This window comes from Sapajus apella, unplaced genomic scaffold (assembly GCF_009761245.1).
Source record: "Sapajus apella isolate SASKATOON/1434 unplaced genomic scaffold, GSC_monkey_1.0 scaffold39, whole genome shotgun sequence".
Lineage (NCBI taxonomy): Eukaryota > Metazoa > Chordata > Mammalia > Primates > Cebidae > Sapajus > Sapajus apella.
This window is the reverse complement of record NW_022436979.1, coordinates 11,090,777-11,103,860: the sequence shown is the minus strand read 5'-3', so window position 1 is coordinate 11,103,860 and position 13,084 is coordinate 11,090,777. Positions and strand designations below refer to the sequence as shown.

At 40.0% G+C, this 13,084-nt stretch overlaps 1 protein-coding gene across 1 annotated transcript in view; it reads right to left on the bottom strand.

The window, feature by feature from the left end:
* The window catches only part of NEIL3 (nei like DNA glycosylase 3), a 57,813-nt gene that overhangs the window by 9,798 nt on the left and 34,931 nt on the right, over positions 1-13,084 (bottom strand). Inside the window, exon 7 of the mRNA XM_032298710.1 lies at positions 497-666. Coding sequence (XP_032154601.1) covers positions 497-666 — 170 coding nt within the window. The remainder of the gene's footprint in view (positions 1-496; positions 667-13,084) is intronic.

Genomic DNA, 13,084 nt, shown 5'->3' with positions numbered 1-13,084 from the left:
GGATGTCAATGAAATCAGTACAATTGTCTGGGTAAAGATTTTAATAACAAGGGGTAGAAGGGATAAAGAAGAGAAAAAATTCAGCATTTTTCTATTCCACCTGCAAAGATATTCTTACAGAAATCCTCCCTTTCAATTTATGAAACACTTGGGCTGAATAACAAACTCGAAAGTTGCTGAAATCTGCATAAAACAAAGCTTTATTGAATAATTCATTAGAAACAGTAGAGAACAGATGTGATCATCTCCGTTTTTTTGAGATACAAAGGCACATACTGTTTTAGCACAAGCATGTTTTCCCTCCCTGTTAAAAAAAAAATACTCAACAGACTATTAGCATGGTTTACATGCAAAACTGGCAATTCCTTTAAACCTCTGAGAAAGAAAGTATTTTATTTAGTTAGGGAATATCAAGATGGAGCAAGATACATTCCTCACTTTGTATAATTTACCCTCTTAGAAATGTAACAAACTCAAAATCAAAATTCAGTCTTACCAATAGGCCTTGAGGTCAAGCAAGCATCACATGCCTTAGAAGAGGGCTTATTTATTAAAGTACAGACCACACATGTCCACTGCTCTTCAGACTTCTGAGCCACAGAGTCCATAATATGATCCACCCTGCTAGGTGTCCAACTGATTACACTATTTCTAGTCGGTAGCTTGCTGTAAGATAATTTTTAAACTTAATCATTAACATTGTTATTGCCTTATTCTTGTCTGAGTATTTTAGAAATGATTACAGAACCATTAATACCCCAGCACTATTTCTTTATTATTGCTTAGAAGTTAGACCTATATCTTAATTTTTTTTCTTTGTAGAGATGCGGTCTTGCTATGTCATCCAGGTTGGAGCGCAGTGGCACCATCATAGTTCACCAGAGCCTTGAACTCCTGGACTCATGCAGTCTTCCCACCTGAATCTCCTGAGTAGCTTGGACTACAGGTGCACATCAGCATGCTTGGCTAATTTTTAGTAGAGATGGTATGCTATGTTGCCTAGGCTGGTCTTGAACTCCTGGCCTCAAGTAATCTTCTTGCCTCACCCTCCTAAAGTGCTGGGAGTAAAGTGTGAGCCACCATACCTGGCCAGAGTAAAATGTTTTCACCTGGACCCTACTAATTGTTGTTAAAGTGAGAACTATCAAATAAAAGTTATTTAGAGTCAAATAATTGAGTGCTTTTTTTAACCAACTAAAAATATTTAGTATCACATTAGGAAGTATTTCTCAAATAATATTTTAAGTAATTGCTATATTACCAAAACAAAACTAAAATACCTTTATTCAATTAAATTATGGGAAAATACACCTATGCAGAAATTAGAGGATTTGAAAGATGTGAAAGTTTTATATTCATGTGCGTAGGAAAAAAAAAACTCAGGAAACTCTAGAATTTCCCTACAATATCTGCTGAGCATTATATACATTCACTAATCCATAATGATAATAAAAGATATCTCTTTGTCTTATTTCCCTTCATGTAAAACTGTTTCATGGTGGACAGCTGATTAATAGATTAGCAAGCAAACAATAAAACCAACCCTGATTTTTGGCCACAAATGTAAATCTTGATTCTCCATCTGAGGTTCTTTACTGACCATGTATTTTTACACAAAATGCCTTTATACGGCTGCGACATAGTCCTACTCTCTAAAGCACAGCTAGCTGTAGGTCTGCAACTAGAGCATGTCACGTGCTTATGCAACCATGGCAGCATCACAGATTCCCTTCCGGATCCTAAACATTAATACTGACAAAAGCTCTTCCAGGTAAAGGCTATGTATCTTACATTTCAGAACATGAGTTCTTTGACTTTCAAAGGTAACCTTCTCTCCTGTAACATTTTGTTCTTTACATATAATTATACTAGTTTTAAAATTCAGGCGTGTCTGGTAAAATAATAAATAGCATAAGAAAACCTGAAAGTAAGATATATCTCATTAGGATTCTTTTATCTTTACTTACCTTGACTTTTAATGCCACTCAGTATTTATTATCCCTATGGAACATCAGATCTTCTACAGAATTTGTTTATTTGACCTAATCTCTGTCCTCTACTAACATACTTTGAAAGGCAGCATGATGCATTTATCTATAATTAAAGGCAATTTAAATGACCTTTAGATTTTCAATGTGCTCCAACTTTTCCCTATTTTCATTTTCTTCTGTCCTATAAGTTTCCTTAATCATAAGGAGAATTTTATTGTTACATACGGAGCCTTTGGAAACATTCTTTCCTTACTGCTCCATTTCTTCATCATCCATTAATAAATTCTTCCCAGTCTCCACTTGGATATGTAACAAGAATCTCAAACTTAATGTGTTGTAGTAGAGTGAATAACGGCCTCCCAAAGACAACAGGTCACAATTCCAGGAATCTATAAATGTTACTTTATAAAGATGGAGGGTTTTGCAGATGTAATTACAGATCTTGGCATAGAGAGATTATTTTGGATTAGCCCGTGGTCCCTTAACCCAATCGTAAGTATTTTTATAAAAGAGTGGCAGCTGGGCAAGGTGGCTCATGTCTGTAATCCCAGCACTTTGGGAGGCTGAGGCGGGCAGATCACCTGAGGTTGGGAGTTCAAGACCACCCTGACCAACATTGGAGAAACCCCCATCTCTACTAAAAATACAAAATTAGCTGGGTGTGGTGGTGCATCCCTGTAATCCCAGCTACTCAGGAGGCTGAGTATCGCTTGAACCCGGGAGGCAGAGGTTGTGGTGAGCTGAGATCTCGCCATTGCACTCCAGCCTGGGCAATACAAGAGCAAAATTCCAACTCAAAAAAAAAAAGAGAGAGAGGCAGAGGGAGATTTGATACACACCAAAGAGAAGGCAAAGAGACCACAGAGGCAGAGGCTGCATGCAGTGATGTAGCCACACATGAAAGAATGCTGGCAGCACCAGAAGTGAGAAGAGGAAAGGAATAGGATTCCCCACTAGTGCCTCCAGAGGGAGCACGGTCCTACCTACACCTTTATTTTAGTCCAATGAAACTGTTGTTGAGCTTTTGGCATCCAATATTTGAATGAATCCATTTGTGTTACTTTAAGCTACCAAGGTCATGATCATTTATGACAGGAGCCACAGAAAATGAATACAGATAAAACTCATGATCCACCAATCTGCAGTTCTACTAGTCCATCTCATGTCAGTAAATGGCAACAGCATCACTTAATTGATCAGGCCCAGACGTAGAAGTCATCCTTAATACTTTTTTTCCTCACATTCCCGCCTTCAAGTCTATCAGCAAATCCTGTAGGGTCTGCTGCAGATGCAGATTTACATGAAGCAAAAGAAGTTCAACTTTCCATGGCTTGGTGTGTCCTCTTTGGACTGGGATGGGCAGCATGGAGAACGGGAGCCATAACTCAACCACATGCTGGGGGTTCAGAGTGTTGCAGGCAGAGGTAGTCCTGGGGCCTGGGTGCTGCCAATATCACCTCACATCTGCTCAGTGCCCAGGGACAATGTTGCCTTGGTGACCTCAAGGAGCAGGTGGACTCTGCCCTGAAGCTTGAGGAGAAGGACCTGAACAAGAGATGCTGCATCATTCTGTGTTCACAGGCCACCATGATCCAGGCTGCCAGGCCACTCTACCCCACACCACCCACCCTAACCTGGTAGAATTGAGAAACCTGAGGCACCTGAGGAAGATCAAAGGGCTAGAGTTCTCAAAGTCAAGTCCTCAGGCCAGCAGCATGGACATCACGTGGGAACATGCAGATTCTCAGGCCCCTCCCCAGACCCACTGAATCCCCAGCTCTGGGGATGGGGCCTGGCAATCTGTTTTCATACGCCCTTCAGAAAATGCTGGTACACACTAAAGTCTGAGAGACACTGCTCTCAGGGTTTCCTTATAGATGAGAAGCAATGCTGAAATAACATATGGGGAAGTTGGAGATATGTCACTATCGACAACTGTGAAGCTAAAAGTTTTCTCATCTAGCCATAATAAAAGATGCAATGATATTGTTGGTGGCCATATGAAAAGGCAATCAAGGAGTTTGCAGCCAAAAACATGAGGGAACACAATTACACAGCTGTGTCAGGCAGTGAACTAATAATATTTCATTTTTTCTGATGTTTGTGGTGTTTAAGAAATATAATTTGTTGTGATTTCTTATTCTAAATATTCACATTAGAACCTAACGTTGTAGTCATATTTTTAAATTGTTTTTCATAAATAAGGCCCCCTCAATTATAAAAATTTCAGTCCTTAATCCTACCTCAACTTCCAAAATTATCCTAAATGCGACATTTTTTTCCCACCACTTCCACTCTCTTCCCTGTCACCAGCATTTGCCACCTGCACTACTGCTGAGAGCCCCCGATGCTGCCACTTCACTCTGGTTCCACGACCATCACTTTCCCACACAGCAGCCTAAATAATCCTCAGAAAGCCCAAGTCAGTTCATGCTGCCCTCCTGCTCAAAATCTTCCAATGGCCCCAGCTCAAACTATTAACAGTTGCCAGAGTGATTGTTCTTCTCAAACATAAGTCAGTTATTTTACACTCATTCGAAATCCTCCAAAGGCTCCCATACTACTCAGAATAAAGTGGAAACGTCTTTTCTCGGACAAGTCAAGTCTGCATGCTCCTTGGCTCCTCCCAAGCAGAGAGGCTCCCTCTGTCTCTCACTCTCTCTGCTTGGTCAGTCACACATGCCTTCTTTCTCTTCCTTGAACAACTCAGAAGATTCATGCTTTTCTGGGCTACCTTCTTTGAAAATTTTACCCCAACCCAGATTGTTACAAGTCATCAGGTCTTTTCAAATCTCCTCCTCAGGGACTAATCTGTCCACCCTATCAAAAAGGAGCCCTCACCGTCACTATCCCCTACTGCGGCTGACGTTCTTGAGAACACGAATCACCTCTTATCACTGCCTCATGTCTTATACACGTATGTATAGATACGTTTTTCTTTCTCTTGAGGCAGAATCTCACTCAGTCTCAAGAAAGGGATGAAGGAAGATTTACCAAGCAAGTGGAGAGCAAAAAAAAAGCAGGGATTACAATCGTAGTCTCTGATAAAGCAGACTTTAAACCAACAAAGATCAAAAGAGACAAAGAAGGGCACATAACAACAAAGGGATCAATGCAACAAGAAGAGCTAACTATCCTAAGTATATATACACCCAATATAGGAGCACCCAGATACATAAAGCAAGTTCTTAATGAACTACAAAGAGACGTAGACTCCCACACAATAATAGTGGGAGACTTTAACACTCCACTGTCAATATTAGACAGATCAATGAGACAGAAAATTAACAAGGATATCCAGGACTTGAACTCAGATCTGGACCTAATAGACATCTACAGAGCTCTCCACCATAAATCCACAGAATATACACTCTTCTTAGCACCACATCACATTTACTCAAAAATTGACCACATAATTGGAAGTAAAACACTCCTCAGCAAAGGCAAAAGAACAGAAATCATAACAAACAGTCTCTCAGACCACACTACAATCAAATTAGATCTCAGGATTAAGAAATGCACTCAAAACTGCACAACTTCATGGAAAGTGAATAACCTGCTCCTGAATGACTACTGGATAAATAACAAAACAAAGGCAGAAATAAAGGTGTTCTTAGGAGAACGAAGGACAATGCACCAGAATCTCTGGGACACATTTAAAGCAGTGTCTAGAGGGAAATTTATAGCACTGGATGCCCGCAAAAGAAATGAGGAAAGATCTAAAATCAACACCCTAATGTCACGATTAAAAGAATTAGAGGAGCAAGATCAACAAATTCAAAAGCCAGCTAGCAGAAGACAAGAAATAATCAGAAGATCAGAGCAGAACTGAAGGAGAGACACAAAACCCTTAAAAAAAAAAAAAAACAATGAATCCAGGAGCTATTTTTTTTTAAAGGTCAACAAAACAGACTACTAGCCAGACTAATAAAGAAGAAAAGAGAGAAGAATCAAATAGATGTAATAAAGATGATAAAGAAAAGATCACCACTGATGTCACAGAAATATGAACTACCATAAGAGAATACTACAAACACCTCTATATAAATAAACCCGTACATATAGAAGAAATTAATAAATTCCTAGACATTTACACCCTCCCAAGACTAAACCAAGAAGAAGTTGAATCCCTGAATAGACCAAAAACAAGGTCTGAAATTGAGGCAGCAATTAATAGCCTACCAACCAAAAAAAGTCCAGGACCAGACAGGTTCACAGTCGAATTCTACCAGAGGTACAAAGAGGAGCTGGTACCATTCCTTCTGAAACTATGCCAAATAATGCAAAAAGAAGGAATCCTCCCTAACTCATTTTATAAGATCAACATCAACAACTAAAAAAGAAATTTTCACGCCAATATCCATGATGAATATTGATGCAAAAATCTTCAATTAAATACTGGCAAACTGAAACAAACAGCACATCGAAAAGCTTGTCCATCATGATCAAGTCAACTCCATCCCTGGGACGCAAGGCTGGTTCAACATACGTGAATCTATAAACATAATCCAACACATAAACAGAACCAAAGACAAAAACCACATGATTATCTCAATAGATACAGAGAAAATCCAACAGCCCTTTATGCTAAACACTCTCAATAAACTAGGTTTTGATGGAACGTATCTCAAAATAGTTAGAGCTATTTATGACAAACTCACAACCAATATCATACTGAATGGGCAAAAACTGGAAGCAATCCCTTTGAAAACTGGCATAAGACAAGAATGCCCTCTCTCGCCACTCCTATTCAACATAGTATTGGAAGTTCTGGCCAGGGCAATCAGGCAAGAAAAAGAAATAAAGGGTATGCAATTAGGAGAAGTGGAAGTCAAATTGTCTCTGTTTGCAGATGACATAATTGTATGTCATTACGAAGACCCCATCGTCTCAGCCCAAAATCTCCTTAAGATGAAAAGCAACTTCGACAAAGTCTCAGGATACAAAATCAATGTGCAAAAATCACAAGCATTCCTATATATCAGTAATAGACAAAGAGTCAAATCATGAGTGAATTCACATTCACAATTGCTACAAAGAGAATAAAATACCTAGGAATACAACTAACAAAGGATATAAAGGACCTCTTCAAGGAGAACTACAAACCACTGCTCAAGGAAATAAGAGAGGACACAAACAAATGGAAAACCTTTCCATGCTCACGGTTAGGAAGAATCAATATTATGAAAATGGCTATACTGCCCAAAGTAATTTATAGATGCAATGCTATCTCCATCAAGCTACCATTGACTTTCTTCACAGAATTGAAAAAAACCACCTTAAGCTTCATATGGAACCAAAAGAGAGTCCACATAGCCAAGACAATCCTAAGCAAAAAAAAACAAAGCTGGAGGTATCACACTGCCTGACTTCAAACTACAATACAAGGCTACAGCAATCAAAACAGCATGCTACTGGTACCTAAACAGAGATACAGACCAATGGAACAGAACAAAGGCCTCAGAAATAACGCCAAACATCTACAACCATCTGATCTTTGACAAACCTGACATCAACAAGCAATGGGGAAAGGATTCCCTGTTCAATAAATGGTGTTGGGAAAAGTGGCTAGCCATATGCAGAAAGCTGAAACTGGATTCCTTCCTTACACCTGACACAAAAATTAACTCCAGATGGATTAAAGACTTAAACATAAGAACTACCACCATAAAAACCCTAGAAGAAAACCTAGGCAGTACCATTCAGGACATAGGCATGGGTAAGGACTTCATGACTAAAACACTAAAAGCATTAGCAACAAAAGCCAAAATAGGCAAATGGGATCTAACTAAACTTAAGAGCTTCTGCACAGCAAAATAAACTATCATTAGAGTGAACCAGCAACCAGCAGAATGGGAAAAGAATTTTGCAATCTACCATTAGACAAAGAGCTAATATCCAGAATGAACAAAGAACAAATGTATAAGAAAAACAACCCCACCAAAAAGTGGGCAAAAAATATGAACACACTTCTCAAAAGAAGACATTTATGCAGCCAACAAACATGAAGAAAAGCTCATCATCACTAGTCATTAGAGAAATGCAAATCAAAACTACATGGAGATACCACCTTATGCCGGTTGGAATGGCAATCATTAAAAAAGCAAGAGACAACAGATGCTGGAGAGGATGTGGAGAAACAGGAACACTTTTGCACTGTTGGTGGGAGTGTAAATTAGTTCAACCATTGTGGAAGACAGTGTGGCGATTCCTCGAGGACCTAGAAACAGAAATACCATTTGACCCAGCAATCCCATTACTGTGTATATACCCAAAGGATTATAAACCATTCTACTGTAAAGGCACATGCACACATATGCTTATTGCAGCACTGTTCATAATAGCAAAGACTTGGAACCAACCCAAATGCCCATCAGTGATAGACTGGATAAAGAAAATGTGGCAAATATATACCATGGAATACTATGCAAACATAAAAAAGGATGTCTCTTTGCAGAGACATGGATGAAGCTGGAAACCATCATTCTCAGGAAACTGACATAAGAACATAAAACCAAACACCATATGTTACCACTCATAAGTAGTGTTGAACAATGAGAACACATGGACACAGGAAGGGGAACATCACATACTGGGGCCTGTTGTGGGGTGGGGGGATTGGGGAGGGATAGCATTAGGAGAAATACCTCATATAGATGACAGGGTGATGGGTACATCAAACCACCAAGGCACATATATACCTATGTAACAAATATGCATCTTCTGCCCAGGTACCCCAGAACTTAAAGTATAATTTTAAAAAAGTGGGGGGATAAGAAAGGATGCAAAAACATTTTTTTTTCAATTTTTAAAAGATAAGAGTATAGTGGAGTGATTATAGCTCACTGTGATCTTGAACTCCTGGGCTCAGGTGATCCTCCTGCCTCAGCCTCCCGAGTAGCTGGGACAACAGGCATGCACTGCCATGCTTGACTAATTTTTTATTTTTAGAGATGGTGTCTTGCTATGTTGCCCAGGCTGGTTTTGAACTCCTGGCCTCAAGCAATCTTCTTGCCTCAGCTATGCAGAGTGCTGGAATTATAGGCATGAGCCAACCTGTGCCAAACAACTCAGTTGAATTTAATTCTCTCCATCACTTCCCACCTTTGTTCCTATAGCGCTGTTTCTTCTACCTCTCTTTCATGGGGTCCCTTTCTTTTGATCATCAAAGTTAAGGCAACAACACGGCTCTCCATTGGACCTTTCTGCCTCTCCTCTGCGCATTCTCAGTGATTGTAAATACCACCAGATTCAGCTATCATCTCAGTCTACCCCAGAGTAGGAAATGGGGAGGTGCATAAAACACAAGTGAAGAATGGCAGTGCCTCTAAGGCAGCGGTCCCCAACTCTTGGCACAAGGGACTGGTTTTGTGGAAAACAATCTTTTCACAGACGTGGTGGGCTTGGGTGGGGTGTGAGGGAGATCAGCAGGCATTAGGAACTCGCTACCTAGATCTCTTGCATGCACAGCTCACAATAGGTTTTGCACAGTATGAGAATCTAATGCCTCTGCTGATCTGACACAAAGCAGAGCTCAGGCAGTAGTGTACTGGTACCAGTACTGCTCCATGACCTGGGGGATGGGGACCCTGCTCTAAGATATCTCTGCATTTCTCAATGGAAACAAGTTACTGGCATGGGAAGCAATTGATTTTTCTTTGTCCAAACAAAACAGATTAGTTTTTAAAAATACCAATATAAATGTTAATAAAACGAAAAGGAAGTTATGTAAAATAAAGGGGCATTTAAAGGTTTGAATAAAAAGCTGCTGTCTACCTTCGATTTTAATCGATATATGATTTCTATTTCATTCAGTCTACCATGAATCCTTATTCTTGGAGCACCAAAACTTCCTGGAAGCCCTTGAAAATATAGTTATCTTGCTGAAACCAGAAATAATTTCTTATTATGAAGCTTGAGGTAAGAGGCTTAAACAGGGAGCGCTTAGACCCACCTTTTCTCTATTTGTTCTATCTGTGGAGAGCCATGGTAAGGTCAGCTTTATGAGTTCCAGCCTCTGAGGCTCTGGTCCCTACAGCTTTTCTATTAATTCTGTGAATTACTCCAATATTCATTTTGGCTACATGACATACATTGCCATTTTTGTTTATAAGAAGTTGAGTTGGGTGTTGGGTTTTACTGTGGTCCAGACCTCCTTCCTTCCCTCCCTCCTTCCCTCCCTCTCTTCCTTCCTCCCAGGCTGGAGTGCAATGGTGTGATCTTGGCTCACTGTAACATCCACCTCTGAGGTTCAAGCAATTCTCCTGCCTCAGCCTCCCGAGTAGCTGGGATTACAGGCATGCGTGACCATGCACAGCTAATTTTTTTTTTTTATTTTTTTAAGTAGAGATGGAGTTTCTCCATGTTGGCCAGACTGGTCTCTAACTCCTGACCTCAAGCGATCCACCCACCTTGGCCTCCCAAAAGTGCTGGGATTACAGGCGTGAGCCACTGCACCCGGCCTCAGATTATGTTTTAAACACGGCAACTACACAGCTTCCCCAGAACAAATTTATCCTACCAAGACCAACCCATCACAGGTTTTCTTATGTCTGTCAAGTGCCCTCTAATTGCCCCAGGCCCTCAAAAATTTCTGCCCGATTACACATGGCTAAAGAATTGGTTTGCAGACAACACTAAATTCTCATTGACTGGCAACCAACTATCACCACATTTCCAAACTAGATGGTTTTTAGACACCTGAATATGTGCTCGTGAAAGAACAAAATATCCTCCCTGTGTTCAGTTTTCCAAATTTTTTCCCTGTATACTTTCCCATGTGCTGTTTCATCTTTCAGAAAATCCTTTTTCTACCTCTTGTCTTTGATGAATTCCTATTTCTTTCTATACTAAGCTCAAAGACTGCCTCTTTCAGAAAGACTTCCTTGTCCTTCCGAGGTAGGCTTAAGTGTTTCTTTCTCCATACTTTATAGCACTTCCATCTCGGTGCTTTACCTATTTTCCATTTACTTCCCCATTCGCCTTCAGCATTTTGAGAGGCTGTGTTCTATTTTGTCTCTGTATTCCCAGTACCTGGCATATACTAGACCCTAAAAAGCTTAAATAACAATTTTTTAAAAAGTTTTTTAAAAGGCCCTAATGAAAGGTAAACTCCTCAGTTTTCACTAAAGGAAACAATATTCACATATAGAAATTATATTAGCTAGCAAATAACTAAAACCAACAATAGGCCGGGGGCAGTGGCTCACACCTGTAATCCCAGTACTTTGGGAGGCTGAGGTGGGTGGATCACCTGAGCTCAGGAGTTTGGGACCAGCCTGGCCAACATGGGGAAACCCCAACTCTACTACAAATACACAAATTAGCTACGTATGCTGGCAGGTGCCTGTAATCCCAGCTACTTGGGAGGCTGGGGCAGGAGAATCACTTGAACCCAGGAGGCAGAGAGAGGTTGCAACGAGCCGAGATCACGCCACTGCACTCCAGCCTGGGTGACAAGAGCAAGACTCAGACTCAAAAAAAAAAAAAAAAAAGAACCAACAATAAACAGTACCTATATTTAAAGTGTGATACGATCAATGAAAACTGGAAAATTGGGGGAGGACTTGAGAAGTTCAGTAAGCTTTCAGCGACAGAAGAAACAGGAGGATTTAGATAATTGGTACTGAGCTTTTCAGACTACTTCAACTTAACTTGAAATGACTTTACACTAAAATGAGAACATTTAGTCAACATAAATGTTAAAATATTCATCCAGAAAATAAATGGGCTGTACTTCATCACAGAAAAATCTACGAGGGCAAATAGTGCTGGTTTTCAAACTTTTAAAAATATGTAAACATTTATTTCGCAATGTATGGTTGGTTTTCCAAACAAAGTCTTAAGCTCACTGCCAATATTGAAAACAGAATCAGGTCAGAAGGGAAGAAGGATTACAAGGTCCAGAACATTTTCAGCACAGCACAGCCTTTGCTAACTCATAGGTAACCCCAAACCTCTTTTGGGGAACTCTGAGGTCTTGGAAATCTAGTTTCAAAACAAAAAAGAAATTCACAACAATTTATGTAATAAATAACATATTTATTTGATAATTTTTTATCTCAAAAGATATCCGTTCATAGAACATGGAAAACAGATACAGAACATTAATCATTCATTTAGTAGACAAATATATATTGAAGGTCTTCTATCTGCCAGCTACTGTGTTCAATGCCGTATTGGTCATAAATGTACATCCTTATTATAAAAAAGTTCTTGTTCATAAAAAATTATGAAAGTTCTTGTTCAGGCCAGGCGTGGTGGCTCACCTCTGTAATCCCAGCACTTTGGGAGGCCAAGGCGGGTGGATCACGAGGTCAGCAGTGCAAGACCAGACTGGCCAACATGGTGAAACCCCGTCTCTACTAAAAAATACAAAAATTAGCTGGGCATGTTGGCTCGTGCTTCTAATTCTAGCTACTTGGGAATCTGAGGTAGGAGAATTGCTTGAACCAGGATCCGGGAGGCAGAGGTTGCAGTGAGCTGAGATCACATCACTGCACTCCAGCCTGGGCTACAGAGTGAGAAAAAAAAAAGTTCTTGTTCTTAAAAAAAAATTATGAATGTTCATTAAAAATTTAAAAAATATAAGCATGTATTTTATATATATATATATATATATAAATTATCTAAAGGTATTTCAGATGTCTGTGATAGTAACATGGGGTGAAGCAGCTGAAAGGAAGATATGGAATGGTTTAGAGGGAAGTATTGGAGAACAAGAGTGATGCAGAAAATGAAACACAGAGACACAAAGAAGAAAAAGCACGCAGCTTTAGATATATTTATGAAGACATAAGCTGGGACCTCCTTTGCACGCCAGCTCCCTCCACTGGCCCTGAGCTCTACAGACAAGATGGCCCCTCCCACCTCCCAGGTTTCCCACAGCGAAGTGGTGTCCCGAGTCCCTTCCTATGTTCAATCTTATGGTTTTCCTTTGCTTTTTCTTTGCCGTCTACCCTGTAGTTATTGGCATTTGCTGAAGCTCAGACCATGGCTCATTTCTTTATTCATTCTAGTGAACTGAGAAGTCGGAATGCTTCAGTCAACCCCACTGTGCTGATGGCCTCTCTCATTCCAGATTGTATCCCCTA